This window comes from Lynx rufus, unplaced genomic scaffold (genome assembly GCF_022079265.1).
Source record: "Lynx rufus isolate CCGP_SWC_20201006 ecotype Redwood Valley unplaced genomic scaffold, mLynRuf1.p SCAF_5, whole genome shotgun sequence".
Classification (NCBI taxonomy): domain Eukaryota; kingdom Metazoa; phylum Chordata; class Mammalia; order Carnivora; family Felidae; genus Lynx; species Lynx rufus.
In genome coordinates, this window is record NW_025814867.1 from 78,285,265 (window position 1) to 78,302,925 (window position 17,661).

The 17,661-nt window shown below is 46.0% G+C and overlaps 1 protein-coding gene across 6 annotated transcripts in view; it reads left to right on the forward strand.

Moving 5' to 3' along the window:
• The window catches only part of ST6GAL1 (ST6 beta-galactoside alpha-2,6-sialyltransferase 1), a 120,917-nt gene that overhangs the window by 94,155 nt on the left and 9,101 nt on the right, over positions 1–17,661 (forward strand). For all 6 annotated transcript variants that reach the window (XM_047099533.1, XM_047099531.1, XM_047099532.1 and 3 more), the window contains one exon: positions 6,005–6,102. In XM_047099533.1, the coding sequence (XP_046955489.1) occupies positions 6,005–6,102 (98 nt within the window). The remainder of the gene's footprint in view (positions 1–6,004; positions 6,103–17,661) is intronic.

Sequence of the window (17,661 nt, forward strand, 5' to 3'; positions counted from 1 at the left end):
AAAGAGCATCAGCTAGCACCTGGGATATTCTAAACATGACCACTACAGAGCAAAAATCAGGAAGAAAGAAAGGATGAAGGAAAGGATCCATTATGGATGAACAAAAAACCTCCACACCAAGTTTTTAGAAAACACAGCCCCAAAGAAACCAGAAAGGCAAAAGCAGAAGTGGGGGTGGGGCCAGTCACCTTGGCAGCTTTTATTAGGAAGTACTGACTATTTGGGGAAGCACAAAATGTGATCTCACCACTTCTTTCTGCTGCAGAGAATCCCATTTGGGTATACTTTTCTTCCTTTGAGAGCCTTTCAGACCATTTTTCCTGGCAGTTATGTGCAGGGAATAAAAAAGGAGACATATGACCTCACCTGCTCCAGGACCTTCCAGAGCCTGACAGAAGAGGAAGGCTTCCTGTGCTTTGCTTTCTTTAGCCTGATTCATTTCACAAGGATGGAAAACACATTCTCTCCAAATAAGGGAACTAAGGAGCCTAAAGCAACTGCATTTCTTTGTGTTGCACACATGTTTATAAATATGGACATGCTTTCCATCTTTATTAACTGTGAAGGATTTCTTAAAAAAGCAAATTGATAGATTCTGACTTTTAACCTTGTGGGGTCACAGAGACCTCTAAGAATAATTGGCTGGAAGCTATGGACTTTCTCTCTGAAAAAACGCGTAGACTGATTTAATACACACACACACACACACACACACACACACACACACACACCTAACCCACAGGTATTTTGCACATGATTTTAGGGATTCATGAATCCCCTGAAGTTGGTCCATAGTCCCCAGGTTAAGAATTCCTACTCCAGTAATGGTTTTCAAACAGAAAGGCTGAAAATTATTCAGGTAGGTGAGGCCAAAAGAGACAATTAGTCCTCATGTAATCAGTAAAATTACAGAATCTCAGGACCTGAAGATACAGTAGGAATCAGTGCTTCTATTATTTTTAAATCTCCATTATAGTGTTGTGCTTATTGGTAGTGACAGGACTCACTTTTCTAACAAGATCTTCTGCAGAATAGCAATATTTAAAACAGAGACAACAGGGTGCCTGGATAGCTCAGTCGGTTGAGTGTCCAACTCTCAGGTTCCAGGGTCGTGGGATTGAGCCCCACCTCGGGCTCCATGCTCAACATGGAACCTGCTTGAGATTCTCTCTCTCTGCCCCTCTCCCGCTCACTCACTCTCTCTCTCTCTCTCTCAAATAAAACATAAAATAAAAATTTTGATGTGATGAATCCCTTATCAGCTTAAAAAAAAATCCCTTCATATTCTCACTTACTTGCTCTCCCATAGAAGGGCATTCTAGTTGAGAACTTCCGGGGGAGAAGTGCCAGGATTGTCTGAGTGGTGATCGTGGTGGTGGGTCTGACTTGAGAAGAGGCAGAAACTGGTGTCTAACTAGAAATGACCTTGAGTGATCAGCAGGAGCCAGAGTTTCTAGCCTGGGAGCGGGCTGTCTCCTATCACAGGGGAGCCTGCTTCTAGAGGAAGACAGGTACTGTCTTGGAAATGCTGAGTCTGATGTGTTTGTCAATTCCCTGGGTAGATACCTATGTGATTCGGTATTTGATTCGGGGGAAGGGTCAGGGTGGGAGATCAGATTGAGGAGTCCTTTGTGCTGAGGTGATAGTTTAGTCCAGGAGAGGGCTGAGGAGAAAACCTAGAGAAAGTATACATTCAAGAGATGGAGAGGGGCGCCTGGGTGGCTCAGTCGGTTGAGCGTCCGACTTCAGCTCAGGTCATGATCTCGTGGTTTGTGAGTTCGAGCCCTGCATCGGGCTCTGTGCTGACAGCTCAGAGCCTGGAGCCCGCTTCAGATTCTGTGTCTCCCTCTCTCTCTGCCCCTCCCCTGCTCACACTCTGTCTCTCTCGCTCTCAAAAATAAATAAACATTAAGAGGTGGAGAAAGAACAGGGAAGGCAGAGACATTCAGAAGGCCAGTGAGAAGGAACAGGGAGAACTGGGTGTGTGTCATATGCAAGGCGAGGGGAGTGGAGTTTGGGCAGATTCTGGGCAGATGGAGTTCTTGTGCAGAGTGAGGACTGAGAAGACATCCCTGGATTGTGTAGCTCAGAAGGTATGATTGTTTGTATCGGGGATCGGCAGACATTTCCCATGAAGGGCTGGACAGCAAATATTTTTGGTTTTGAGGCCATAGAGTGTCTCTCACAGCTACTCAACTCTGCGGTTGTAGTGGAAAAGCAAACTAGACAGTAGTAAATGAATGAACCTCATTATGTTCCAATAAAACTTTATTTGCAAAACAGAGAATGGGCCAGTTTTGGCCTTCAGGCCATAATTTCCTCGCCCTGATGTGTATTATATCTAGTTTTCCTGACCAGAACCAGAATTCAGCCTTCCAAATATGCTTACATGATTTATTAAGTTCATTTGAAAATACACAAAGAGGTTGGTCTAAACTATGATAAAATTTCTTTCATTATTATTTCCAGCTATTTAGAGTTACTATACCTGGAGGCAGTAGATTTTGGTGTATTGATGAATTTACTAATGAGCTGATTCTGTTGAATATTCTTGGCATGCAGTTATATCCTGAGCATATGGTGGTGCATTTATTTCTTCATTTTCTAATTTGGGTCCCTCTCTTTCTCTCATTCTAAGTTAAACAGAAGTGGTGGCCCCTGTTTTCTGCAGCCTTCCCCTTGCAGGGCTCATTTGCTGGGCTCCCAGTAGCTGTGGATTTTTCCTGGCGACTTCCTGGAGGCCTATTTGATTTCAGAACTTCTTCGCCTTCACCAGCAAAGCACTGTTTTGGCAAATGAGGATGCTGTCCTCTTTCTTTATGAGCCCAATTTAGTGGCCTGTTTTAAAGTTTTCTTCTTTGATTGATTTTTTTTTTTTCTTCCTTAGAATAAAATCCAGACTTCATACCTGTGGCCTCCACAGCCTGTGTGGCCGGGTTCCTGCCAGCTTCTTTAACGCATCTTTTCTTTCTCTCACCTCACTCGTCTCCAGACAAGTCCTTACTCTCCTTAGGGTCCCCACAGTGCTGCACCCTCTGGCTGAAATATACTCCCCTAAACCCTTCTTGTGCCTGGCCTCCCTTTGGATGGCAGCAGCATGTCCCAAATCATCACACCATACAAAGGAGATCCCTTCAGGGCCCCTGTTACACAGCTCACTTTATCTGTGCCATAGTATTAATCACAGTCTGTAATTATCTTGAGTAGAGGTTGCTGGGCTCATTTATTGGTTTCCTCCTTGCAGTAGATTACAAGATCTAAGGTCTAAGGGCAAGGACCTTATTATCTTTCTTGCTCACGGCCATTGTCTCTAACACCTAGAACTGTGCCCGACAGAAGTAGGTGCTTAGTCAGTATTTGTTGAATGAACAAAAACATGTTGTTTCCTGATGGTCAATACCAAGGATGTATCCTAAGCCTCTGGTGCTGGGTGTTCTCCATTTAGCCCTCCAGACCCACTCTCTTCCTTTTCCTGTCTGACTCTGTGCCCTGGGAATTTACATTTGGGACCGTGTCAGCTGGGCTTCCTTCTCCTCTGGCTTTTATTTGGGACTGGACAATACAAGTGCTGCTGTAAAACTGAGAAGGGAGAGAGTGAAGTCGGAGTGCCTGTCCCCCCTGCCCCCCCGCCCCCAGCTCTATCCGTGCAGAATAACCACAGACTGCTTCTCTCCCCGACTAAAAGTTCAGCTCCTTTCAAGCAGCCCTCTCTGTCTCTGAGCCCTGCTCTCTCTCTTTACCCTCAGGCCGAGAAATCAGAGGCAAGGAGGAGAGAGAGGTTGAGGAATCGATTCCCTTCTCACTGCCTAGACATTAGCAGTAGCTGTATTCTCCTAACAGCCACCAGTCCCGACAGGTGGCCTTCTTCAGTTCAGGGCCTCTGCTCTGCTTGCCACGTTAGGTGCAAGGGTAGGAATGGCTCCCACTGTGGCCATCCCTGGGGTTTCGCCCATTCCTTGTTGATTTCTTTAACTTCTACCTGCCGGGTGCCTGGGTGGCTCAGTCAGTTAAGCATCTGACTCTTGGTTTTGGCTCCGGTCATGATCTCACGGGTTGGTGAGTTCGAGCCCCCTGTCGGACTCTGTGCGGACAGCGCGGAGCCTGCTCGGAATTCTCAGTCTCCCTCTCTTTCTCTGCTCCTCCCCCACTCGTGCTGTCTCTGTCTCTCTCAAAAATAAATAACGAAACTTAAAAAAAAAAGTAAATTCTACCCAGAACTTTGGAAATAGTCCTTTTATTCAATTCTCAGTTACTCCATCTGAGTTTGTCATTTTTTTGGTACTGGGGTGCTCAGATTAGTCGTTTGCTCGCCTGTGAAATGGGGGAGCTGACTAAGTCAAGTTCCTGATGCATCTACGTTTCTGGTGTGATTACCGCCAGTCACTTTTGAAGCCAGTGACCAGTTCTGCCAAATGTGTTGCAATCTGAGTTGTGTAAAGATACGCCTTCTGCCCTATTTGCAGTTCAGTATGACTGCCCTGTAAGCTGATAAAGTGCGGACTATGGACATGTCATGTAACTTCCAAGCCCATTTGGATAAAATTTGTCCTAGGATTAAGATCAGGTTGTTTTTGTGGCTGAGATGTCTAGACTCCTGAGGCTTAAGACCTAAATTAGAATTGAAATAAAGAGGGAGGATTTCATCCCTTTACTCTATGGGTATTCTTCTTTCGGATCGTCTTGTATTGTCCCGCCCCCTCCACCTTTTGATGCCACCTCTGTGGATGACGAACCACCCCAAATAAATTTCCCACAAGGAGGGAAATACAACAGCAGAGAATCGGGCTGACCTCCAAACCCTGTGCAGATTTTACGGGTGAACCCCAAACTTGCTTGATCAAGTAAAATGGGATGAGCTCATAGGAGGTTGGCTCAGGGTTGGGATAGATCTTAAACGTCATTAGTTCTCTCCTCCATGAGATTGGTCAGTGCCACATAGAGAAACTTCTCCAGGTCTTCCAAGCTCTGCTGAAACAGCTACAAGGACGGGGAACTAGAGACAGGGAGTGAATGGATTTTTAAAAACATGTCCTGTTTGATCTTGCCTGGGTTTAAGACATTGCTTCTGACAAAGAGGCTTTTTTTTTTCATTTATTTTAGTATTTTTAAAGTTTATTTGTTTATTTTGAGAGAGACAGACAGCAAATGCATGTGCGAGCATGGGGGAGGGGCAGAGAGAGGGAGAGAGAGAATCCCAAACAGGTTCTGTGCTGTTCGCACAGAGCCCGATGACACAGAGCTCGATCTCAGACACGAGGCTTGATCTCATGAACCGTGAGATCATGACCTGTGTCGAAACTAAGAGTTGGATGCTCAACCGACTGAGCCACCCAGGTACCCCAAAGAGGTTTTCTTTTTAAATAAGAAATGTGGGGTTCAGTTTAGATCTACGACCTGCTGTTCCGTCTCTGCCACCACCCAGGTTTGTGACCCTTCTTTGGGCCTCAGGTTCCTAATGGAACACTTAGGGAGGTGTCTTGGGTGCCATAATAAATGCTTCCAATTCCCTGAGCACTGCAAGCTTTTCAGAGTGCTACGGGGACTTTGCACTCGTGGGTTACCCTGAGATTACGGTAGAGTCTTTGTTTTTCTGACAGGGATTGAGAAGTATGACCTACTGGTAATACCAAAAGATTATTTGGTTTGCTCCTTTGGTAGCTGGAACAGTGATTGCGCTTTCGGTAGCACACTGGCCCCGTTCACTTTTCTGTTGCGCCCAGGCACACTGGAACCATTGAGTGGATTTCAGGGATGCCGCAATATGAGCCTCCTTAGCTTTCTCCGTGGCCGGGCGGACAGGTGGTCCTCTCCGTCTGCAAACTGTACCTGATTGCCCCATACGCATGTGACCCTTTCCACCTGTGTGTCCTGATGGGATAAAGATTGGGAAGTGTTATTCTCTCACCCCTCCCCTTCCTCCTGCCCTCTCTCCCTCCAGACCATTCTCTGTTTCTTCATGTTGCTGGTGCTCATCGCCTCTTTTCTGTTTCCTTGTGGTTTATAGATGATCATGACGCAGTCCTGAGATTTAATGGGGCGCCCACAGCCAATTTCCAACAAGATGTGGGCACGAAAACCACTATTCGCCTGATGAATTCTCAGGTAAAATTTCTTCTGTGCGGCTCTGGAGTGAGGGAAGGACCACAGGATGGGCTCTAACGTAGAACCCATCTGCTACGAGCACATCCAAGATGCCAAATGAATTAAGTCCCATGACCTTCCTGAGTCCTGGATTCCTCACTGGAGAAGGAGAAGACAGTGATCCCAAGACCCAACCTGGTGATGTGTTCGTGAAAAGCTCCCGGGGCATTAGTTTGTATTAACGGAGGTGTCCAGTGCCCAGAGAAAACAGAGTTATGCAGTCCCCGTAGCTGCCAGGTTATATCCGGAGTATTGCATGAGGGACAACGTAGCAGAGAATATCAGACAGTGAGGGCTGCTGTGAAAAGTAAGTGAAGCAAGAATGTGGACGTGTTTCGTAAGCTGTGAAATAGTCTCCAAATATTGAAAGACACCATCACCACATGATTATGTGTTATATGGCGTTAGAATTCATGTATTACCTCATGCATTCCCCTAGATAATTGGCTTCCTGAAGTATTTCCAGGTAGCATATGCTGATTTCTCAAAACGAATAGAAACTGGAGACATACTCTTGCCACAGAGTTCTGTTAATAGATTTTAATTAGTGGTTTCAAAAAACCCCAAAAAACTGGAAGACATGAGTATCAAAACTAGCATGAGACATCTGGACACCCATTCACCTCACTCATGACCGTCAGTGTTTTCTGTTCTCTGAGTAAACACAAAGACTTTGGCTGTTTTACGTCAGTGTTTAGACTCTGTCCGTTGCCTGGGACTCCGTGGGCATGGAGTGCATTCTGGGGTGATCATCATGCCCTTTCTGCAGTGTTGCAGGAGGTCTGCATTTCTCCACTCCTCTGCCAGGGCTCCACTTCTGTTTTTCTCAGACAGTGATCTCTTCACTGCCTGCCCTTGAGGAACTCCCCAGCTGGGCAGAAGCTGCCTCCTACACGGCCCACTTTCCATTTGAGGCCCACACTCCTAGGAACCTTTTTATGAGGGAACTAGGATTGATGAACTGAACTTCTTTGCAAGTGGGTGCCATCTTGTTTTCCATTCTTACTCAAATCCCTTGATGATGATGTCACTTTCTGTCACTGTTCTATCCTCAGTAGACTCTAAGTGCTTTCAGTTCCTATTTATTATTTAACCTTATACTTTGGGTTCGAGTCTACTTTTGTTATAAACTATAAGAGGGCAGATTAAAAAAAAATAGAATGGTCAGCAGGGGCTTCCTGAAGCACATGGCATCAGAGCTAGACTTTGAAAGATGGGCAGGATTTGGAGAAATAGTGATAAGGAGGCATTCTAAAAAGTGGTATCGGCAGGACAGAGATGCCGATAGGAAATGAAGGAGACATTCAGACAGATCTGGCTATCGTGGGGGTGGGGTATGGATTTGTGTTGCCCTGTAGAGGGAGATGAGGCTATAACTTCCTGGCTGCTTGGACCCTGCCAAATCTAGGAAATCAGGCAGAGGAGTTGGGACGAGATTTTCCTTCTTTCTCCTTTTCCTTCTTGTAACCCTGTCCAAGAAATCCTGGAGCTGGAGGGCACCTCAGGAAGTGCTAAGGCTTAACCTGTTCTTCTATGTAAGATGGTTCCTGAATATCCAGGAGAGATGTTTATTCTGCTTCCTTCTCTCCCTCCCATCGTCCCCTTTCACAACTATGGGCAGTACTGAGTGGAAGGTAGGAGGCGGTATGTAGAGCTGCCTAGGGTTGAAACCCGCTCTGCTTCGTAGTGACTAAATGATCATGTGGAAGTTACTTAAGCCTCCTCCGTCTGTTCCTCTGTGGAGAGGGGAGGATAATAGTACCTTCCTCACAGCACAAGGTCGTTATGGGGAATAAGCCAGAAGACCATACCGAGCGCCTCGTACCCGGCACATACATCGATGGATGATGGCCACTCTTACGTTTACGTGGGCAGACACTGAGATGGGCTTGGGGGATACAGTGGGCCCTTTCATGTGCTGCCTACAGATACAATCGTCATGCAGGGACATAGAAAGTTGCTACAGAGAACTGCAGAGGACAGGATCAAAGTGCTACCAGGGCTCACACAGGGAAATTTTCCCTGATCAGGGATATCAGGAGTTGCGAGGAGGTGACACAGCTGTGTAGGTGTAGAGGATGAGAAGGGCTGGGGCCTCTCACGAAGAGGCAACAGCCTGGGTAAGGCCATGTGTGGAAGGGGGCAGGGGAAGGCGAGGGCCCGGGGAGGGAGTAATGCGCATGGGGGTATGGTGGGCGCTGAGGCTGAAGGTAAGGGTGCTCCGAGCCAAGGCGCTGTGGTCAGGAGTATCCTCGGCGGCATGACCAGACTTGCACTTGGCAAATGTCGCCGGCATCCATCTGAGCAGAGGCCCTGCAGCGCGTGGAGAGAGGCACAGTTAGGAGGCACAGTTCGCCACAGTTAATGAAATGCCGGTAGTTGCCGCAGAATAGAAATGAGGGGGAGGGTGGGAACAGAACAGGTTCAAGAGCTATTTGGCATCTGTGGTCCACAGGTGTTAGTGAGGGGTGAAGGGAGAGGGGCAGCAGGTGGTACCGGGCTTGTGTGGCTGGCCGGCCAGAAGTCACAGGGATTGTAAGTAACTTGAAGATGTTTTGGGTTGTGAGGGCTAGGGTCAGAGAGGAGGGTAGGATAGAAACCGTGGCTCTGGATAGGGTTGATCGGAGCTGCCTGGTAGATACCTGTGAAGAGATGTCAAGCAGGCAGCTGTACAGAGGGGGCTGGAGTTCAGTGGAGGGCTCTGGGCCGGACGTGGGAATTTGCGAGTCATCTTTATCTGTGAGGCGATGCAACAGCGGGGCCGGATGAGAGCATGAGGGACAGGGTGTAGGCAGAAGTTCTACGCAGGGCTTTGGGTAACAAAAATAGAAAGAGGAGGTAATCAGCACTGTCTCTGCTGAGGCCAACAGAGGTAAAGATTGAAAAGCCCTCTTCTCTCGTTGGCAAAAGCGAGGCCACCCAGCACCTTCAACAGCAGCTGTCGGGGAGAGTGGTGAAGCCAGAAACCACATTGGAGCATAGGGTCAAGGGTGAGTGGGAAAGGCAAATGTGGATAGTTCTTTCAAGAAGGCTGGCTCTGAAGGGCAGAAGTGAAGTAGGACGATAGCTGTAGAGGGTCGAAGGCTCCAGGACCAGTTTCTGTTCTTCTCATTCTTTAGAGTGGAGAGAATGGAGTACGTTTAAAAGACAGTGGGAAGAGGGTCACAAGAGGGCACATGCTATGTGGTTACGCTTACATGAGGTTCCTAGAGGAGTCAAATTCATAGAGACAGAAAGTAGAACAGTGGTTTCTGGATCCTGGGGCGGGGAGGAGGAATTATTGTTTAATGGGTGTAGAGTTTCAGTTTGGGAAGTTGTGTAGATGGAGGGTGGCGATGGTTGTGTAACAGCATGAATTGACTTCATGTCACTGTGCTGTACGCTTAAAAATGGTTAAAATGGATCATTTTATGTTGTATTTTACCACAATAAAAAGTGTTTTGAAGTCAGTGAGGAGAAACCAGTTAATGGAGGAAGTGAATATAGTAAAAAGAGGCGATAGTAAGTAAATCATGGGGAGGAGGGAGTTGATCCAAAGCCCAGTTGAGGATCAAGCCCCATAGGACGGAGTCAGAAGGGAAGAAGCCTAGGAAAAGTGTAGCTGGAGGTGGTTTATAGTGGAAGGACGAAAGGGCTTCTTTTTTCTCTGCAAAGGAGGATGTAAAGAAAAGGAGGCTTTTTGTAGGGAGGCTGAGGGGAAGAGGGATTTCCGTAGAGGAGGTTTAAGCAAAGAAAGCAAAGAGGAGAGCAGAGGAAGGGGCCAGCTAGAGGAACAGAGCAGGATTTCCAGGCCATGCTGGCCACTTTGGGGTTGGAGAGTATGACCTCGGAGAGAATAAGTATGATCTCCAGACTGGTAGGCGGCAGCGATCGAGAAGAGAGAACACGGAGGAGCCCTGCAAAGTCTCTTGGATCTGGGAGGCTGCCCCCTTCTTAGGCATCTCTTCCAGATGATTAGTGAAGAGGTAAACCCCATCCTGGAAATATTTTAATTTAAGGCTATGGTAGGTTTGCCTACGAAGTTCTTCCAGGCTGGGGAGAGAAAGGCGACATCACGTGCATGGCCAGAATGTGTGCTGATTGGATTTCAACTGGGACATTCTCTGATCACATACAGGGGCTTATCCTGAGACCATAGCCTGGGCCACTTGTTCAATACTTGTTTCAGGCCCAGGTTGGTATGAGCACCATTTCAGTGAGGCCATTTCAGTGGGGACACCAAGGCTCAAAGAGTCTCAGTGAGTTGCTCAGGGGAGAGCAGAAAGGAAACGTTACAGGTGGGATTTGGATCGAGGTTCGTTTGCCAATTTTCTGGAAGAGTTTGTGTAGAACTAGTATTCTTCTTTTTCTTTTTTTTTTTCTTTTTGAATTTTGGTAGGTTTTGCCAATAAAGCCATCTGGACCTATAATTTACCATGTGGGAAGTTTTTTTTAGCTACAAATTCAATTTCTTTAATAGACTTAGGGCTAATCGTGTTACTTGTTCCTTCTTGACTGAGCTTTGGTAGTTTGTGTCTTTCAAGGCATTTGTTCATTTCTTCTGAGTTATTGAATTTATTGGCCTAAAGTTGTTCATAATATTCCCTCATTATCCTTTTAATGTCTACAGAATCCGGTGTGATGTCTGATGTGATAGGACATCCTTCATATTGGAATTCACAGGGCGTAAAAGGACTTTGGAGATCAACTAGCCATGAATTCATGCCACAAATTCTCATTGATTACCTGCTCTGTGCCAGCCTCTGTGAAGGGAGCTGGAATTCAGCAGCCCGCAACAGCAGTAAAACAGAGACAGACGTGTTCCCTGTGTTTGTGGAGCCCACGATCTTGTGGGGTCATTTCATTTTCCAAACAGGATGACTGAGGCCCAGGAAGAAAAGGTGGTCCACACAACCCACATAGGGTAATGGCAGACCCGTGCAGGATGAAGGCCTCGTCACAGCTGGGTCAGGCTCTTCCCTGGCTCCCTGCTGGTACCTTCCCAGTCCACGCCTATCTCTACCATCATCCTGGTTATCCATCTCATTTATTGCCTGGCTCTCCCACCATGGCGTATGGGCTCCAAGAGGAGGCGTGTTTGTTTGTCTGTTTGGTTCACTCTTAAACCCAAATGCCTGGACCAGTGCCCATTATATAGTCAGTGTGCAATAAATATTTGTTGGGTAAAGTATAGTCCAGAGAACCTTCTGCTCCTTCAGTGGACTGCCTCCAAACTTCTCCAAATTCCTTTAAAAATTTTTTTTGAGCTTTGTATTTGCAAATACTTGAAACTTTCAGCAAAGTTGCAATAATATGACCAAAACCAAGATTGCCTGTATAGCCTTTATCCAGACCCTATTACTTTTTCATTTTACCCCATTGCTGTATCATCTGCTCTTTTCATTCTTCAGAATAGGTTTTCATTTGAGAGTAAGTTGTATATATTATAGACATTAATCCCTAAGGACAGAAAGTTTATGCCCCTCCCCCCCACTATATCAACTCATTTGTTGAAGCTCTAACCTTCAATGTGATTGTATTTGGGATGGGGTCTTTCAGAGATAAATTTATTTCGATGAGGTCTTGAGTGTGGGTCCCCGTGATATATCTGCCATGTGAGGAAGGTGGCTGTCTACAAGCCAGGATGGGCAGCTCTACCAGGAACCAAATCTTCTGGCGCCTTGACCTTGGACTTCCCCAGCCTCTAGAACCATGAGAAGTAAATGCCTGTCGCTTAAGCCATCCAGTCTATGGTATTGTGTCGTAGCAGCCTGAGCTAAGATTTGTTGGTACTGAGAAGTGGGGTGCAGCTATAAGAAAAACCTAACAATGTGTAGTGGCTTTAGAACTGGGCAATTGACAGAAGCTGGAGGAGATCTGGAGGGCATGCTAGAACTAAAGATGCTAAGGGACATTCTGGTGAGGACTCGAAAAGAGGAGAGCCAGGGTGCCTGGGTGGCTCAGTTGGTTGAGCATCTGATTTTGGCTCAGGTTGTGATCTCATGGTTCCTGAGTTTGAGACTCACATCAGGCTCACTGCCGTCAGTGAAGAGCCTGCTTCGGATCCTCTGTCTCCTTCGCTCTCTGCCCCTCCCCTGCTTGTGCACATGTGCGCGCTCTCTCTCTCTCTCTCTCTCTCTCAAAAATAAACATTAAAAGTTAAAAAAGATGGGAGCTGGAGAGATAGCTTCTATCTTTCTAGAGAATATGGAAATAATCGTGAACAGAATGCTGGCAGGTATATGTATGATAAAGGCCATTCTGGTGAGATCTCGGGTGGAAATGAGGAACATGTTATTGAACAGTGGAGAAAAAGTGATCCTTATTATAAAGTGGCAGAGATTTTGACTGAGTACTAATGTTTTGTGGAAGGTAGAACTTTTGAGCAAAGAAATTGGATATTTATCTAAGGTAATTTCTAAGCAAAATGTTGAAGGAGTAGCTTGGTTTCTCCTGACTGCTTTCAGTGAGATAGGAGTAGAGAAAAATGAATTTAAAAAGGAATTGTTTAGCAAAAAGGAAACAGAGCTTAAAGATTTGGAAAATTCTTGGCTTATCTATACTGCAAAAAAATGAGAAAGCTTGTTCTGAAGAGGAAACTAAGGGGTGGCCCAAGACCATTTGATAAAGAGATCAGCAAGGGTGTGAACCACAGACCTAATCAGCCACCTCAGCAGAAACACTGCCAGCTTGAGCTGAAGGAAACGGATACAGGACTAAGTGGAGGAAGGCTCCTGGGCTTCTTAGATACTACAGGACCAGACCACAGAGCTCTTTGGCTGCAAACTGTCATTGTGCCTCGCAGCAGGAAAAGTATGATCCCAAATGTGATTCAGAAATCATCAGGGCTGCGTCCTTGGTTTCAAAGGTGGGAGGGGGGCATTGCTGTGGTTTTATTAGGCCAGATGGCAGCTACTCAGAGCCTTGGGGGTATGACTGCTGACTGGCCCCAGTGGGTCCATGAGGCATGACATTGAACCAAAGAGGATTTTTTAAAATGTTTATTTAATTATTTTTGAGAGAGAGAGCAGGGAGGGGCAGAGATAGAGGGGGAGACAGAATACCAAGCAGGCTCTGCACTGTGAGCACAGAGCCCAATGCAGGACTCAAACCCATGAACTGTGAGATCATGACCTGAGCTGAAACCAAGATACGGACACTTAACCCACTGAACCACCCAGGCCCAGCCCCAAAGAAGATTCTTCTCAAACCTCTGCATCTAGTGGGATTTACTTTGCTAGGTTTTGGCCTTCCTTGGGACCTGTTACCTCTTTCTTCCTTCCTTCGGATTTCCCCCTTTGGGAATGGGAATGTCCATCCTATGCTGTCCCACCATTGTATTTTGGAAGGACATAACTTTTCATGGGTTCACAGCTGGAAGAGTTTTGCTTCAGGATGAACTACCTCACCCTTATGTGATTTAGATATTTACATGAGACGCAGGACTTTAGACTTTAGAGTTGATGTTGGCGTGAGTTGAGGCATCCGGGATGTTGGGTGGAATTAATGTATTTTGCATGTTGGAAGGATGTGATTTTGGAGGATCCAGGGACAGAATGTTATGAACTGAATGTGTGTCTCCTGAATTCATATGTCGAAGCCCTGACTTCCAGTGCAATGGTGTTTGGCAGTGGGGCTTTTGGGAGATGACTGGATGTAGATGAAGTCTTGAGGGTAGGGGCTCTATGATGGGATTAGTGTCCTGATAAGAACAAAGAGAGGGAGGGAGAGAGAGAGAGACCAGAGCTCACTTTCATTCCACCAGGTGAGGACATGGAGAAAAGCAGCCATTTGCAAGCCACAATGTGGGTTCTCACTGCGAAACCAAATGTGCTGGTACCTCAATCTTGGGCTACCCAGCCTCCAGAACTGTGAGAAATAAATGTCTGCTGTTCAAGGCATCCAGTTTCTGGTATTTTGCTATAGTAGCCTGAGCAGACTAAGTTAATACACACTTCAGTCTGTATTTCCTAAGAATGAGAATATTGTCTTACTCAACCAAAGTACAGTTATGAACTTCATACATTTACACTGATAACATACTTTAATCTGTCTGCATTTCAGACAGATCTGTTTCCTAATTGACCTAATAATGTCTTTTATGGCATTTTTTTTTTCTTTTAGTACAAGAGCCAGTCCAGGATCGGGATACACATACACATAACATTTATTCTTTTTCCTTTATGGTCTGTGGATGAACACTTGAATATTGTGCCACTGTCCCACTCCTCATCAAAATTTCCTCCTATATTTCACATTCATGGCTCACTTTTGCCTGAACCAGTCTTTACTGTGATGGTTGCAAAATGGTACTTCCTAACTATAGCTCTCCCTGCCCCGCATCACTGGGTTGGCACTCAGAATTCTACTGTAAGTGTAACCCTCACTTCTCCTCCTCGCATTTATTTCCTCCCTCCCGCCTCTCCTTTCTTTCTCTATGTTTTATTGGTAAGAACTCATGGATTCCTTATTTTTTTTTTTCAATGGTTTGTAATTCATCAGTGTTCCGAATTACCTTCGCATTCACATGGTTTCAGATTTGGCCAGTGGGAGTTCCTTCAAGCTAGCTCTTGTTTCCCCATGACATACATGCTCTTATCATTTTTCTTATCACTCTGTATCTTCTGGCATAACAAGATATTCCAGTTCATTCTAGACTTATCTGTTGCATTTTAAATGTTTGATCATTATTCGTTTTATCCTGAATATATGCATACACGGTGTTCTGGATTAGAGACAGCTTTCTTATTTAAATACTTCATAGTACATAATGAATGCATTGATCCATCTTTGCCCAAGCTCCTACTTCTGGGGCAGTGCAGCGAGAGCCAGATCAATTTTCTTGCGTGACTAGCCAGATACCCCATAGGCAAAGGACAAAAAATAAGTGATCCCCTCATACTCCACTTATAAAACGCAGGAAGTGGTTGTCATCTACCCTTCCAGAAAGGGGCTTTTTTTTTTTTTCCATAGAGACAGAGCGAGCAGGGAAGAGGGACAGAGGAAGAGAGAGAGACTCTTACACAGGCTCCATGCCCAATGCAGAGCCCGACTTGAAGCTCAATCTCATGACCCTGAGATCATGACCTGAGCTGAAATCAAGATTTGGCCACTTAACTGACTGAGCCACCCAGGCGCCCCATACTTATGGTTCTTTTGATGACTTCCTGGGATGCCTGGTAGAATTCAGGCCCCTCTGACTTGGTGGCTTTCCATTTGAGGTGCCCTGGGCACCTCCTGTCCAGGTCCAGTTTACCATGGTCAAGACTTCATTTCTCATATCTACTCAAGACTCTGACCACCCTTTGTTTGTCTCCCTATAGCACTAACCCCCTTTGTGACTCTGGCAAATTCGCAAATCAGCTAGAACACACTCTTTCTTCTGTTATCCCTTATTATTTTGAATGAAGGTTGTTTAGTGCAGTGGGAAAAGATCAGACAGGCCTTGATTTGCATCCAAGCTCCATCCATTCCTGGCTGTGTGGTCTTGGGCTAGTTATGGAACCTTAGAGCTTCCTTTTCATACTCTGGGTCTGGGAAATACTGTGAGGGATAAATAAGAAGACATTGACTTTAATTGCTGTGTGAGTTTAACAAAACGACTAAGTCTAGACTCTATAGTTAAGATATCAGTATCTACACACACACACACACACACACACACACAGAGTATATTAGTTTCCTAGGCCTGCATAACAAAGTACCAGGTAACAAGCCACCAGGTAGGGTGGCTTAAACTACAGAGATTTGTTTTTTCACAATTCTGGAGGCCAGAGCTACAAGATCAAGGTGCCATCAAGGTTGGTTTCTGATGAAGGCTCTCTTCCTGGTCTGTGAATGGCCACCATCTCTCTATGTCTTCATGTGGTCTTTCCCCTATGCGCATGTGGAGAGAAAGAGATCTTTGGCATCTTTTCCTTTTCTTGTAAGAATATCAATCTTCGGGGCGCCTGGGTGGCTCAGTCGGTTGAGCGGCCGACTTCGGCTCAGGTCATGATCTCACGGTCCGTGAGTTCAAGCCCCGCGTTGGGCTCTGTGCTGACAGCTCAGAGCCTGGAGCCTGTTTCGGATTCTGTGTCTCCCTCTCTCTGACCCTCCCCCGTTCATGCTCTGTCTCTCTCTGTCTCAAAAATAAATAAACGTTAAAAAAAATTAAAAAAAAAAAGAATATCAATCTTCTCAGATTAGGGATCTATCCTTGTGACCTCATTTAACCTTAATTACTGCCCTGAAGGCCCTATCTCCAATATAGTCCAGTTGGGGGTCAGGGTTTCAACATACAAAGTTCAGTCCATAACTGAGGGAAGAAAGATTTGGGAAGAATAAAAACCATTCAGGTAAGATCTGCAGAATGCAATGATTGGGGTTATTTTTTTTATTCTTCCATATATAGATATATGTGTATATTCTTGTCTTTTCTAACTTTCCGCAGTGACCATTTCTTACTCTGTGACTGGAGAGGGTATTTTAAACAGGTTTCCATCTCCCTGGTGTAACCTTTTCCTGGCAGGTGTTCCTTGGGGCTCCGTTGCTATGGCAGTGACTTATTTTCCTCATCATGAGGCTCCTGGGATCCCTTGAACTCAGGTCAGACTCTGCACAAGGTTAAGTACAGGAGCATTTGGAAAGACTTTGATTCTCTCCCGTGTGCCTTCTGCTGCAGCTGAAAACATGACAGACTGAGATGCTGTCCAGGCATGGCTGGTCATGCAGGGCCTTACAGGGTGATAATGTCCTATAAATAAGCTACCTTAGCCTGGAGAGGGGCAGCTGCCCTCCTAAGACCACAGAGTGGGTTAGACATGAAGCATTGCCCCACTTGCCCAAGCAGTTTTGAGGCTCTCTTGTCTTTGAGGACATCTTTAAATCTCACAGCAGAATTAGTGTGGTAAGTACAGAGCCCGGTCCATGTAAGGTTGAGGAGTGCTTTGCTAGTTTCTTCCCTCTCCCTGCATGGATCCTGGCTGTGTTCACTTTCTGTTCCTCCTCTGGATAAACTAGCATTTACTGTCCTGCTTTGTCATTTGCCTCATCAAGTGGCTTGGGTGAATGGCCATTTCCCTACCATGTGTGGTGAGAACTGAGGGTGGCCTGGCCCCTGTTGGTGTGCTCACTTATTTCAGGGCCTCGTGGTTTATGAATATAGCCTTGTGGGGGGAAAAACAGACACTCGGGGAGGAGCCAGCCTCTAGACTCTGGTTCTGGCTCTGTCCCAAGCTCACTTGGTAGCCTTGGACAAGTCTCTTTTCTCTACGGAACTCAGTTTACCCCTCTGAAAATGACAGATTTGGATCTCGTCCCTCAAGGATCTTCCCGCTGTGACTTGCTACAACTCACACAAGAAGCAACATTCCCATTGACATGTCTATGTCCCTCATCAAATGCTTTCTTTGACATCTCCTCCCAAGACCCAAGGGTGACCCACCCCTGCCCTCTTTGTGGGAGGCAGTGTAGTATGTAGGTCAGAAGTATGGGCTCTGGAGCCAGACAAAAGGGCTCTAGTTCAGACCCCTTGCTTACTAGCAAGATGGCTTGGGTGAG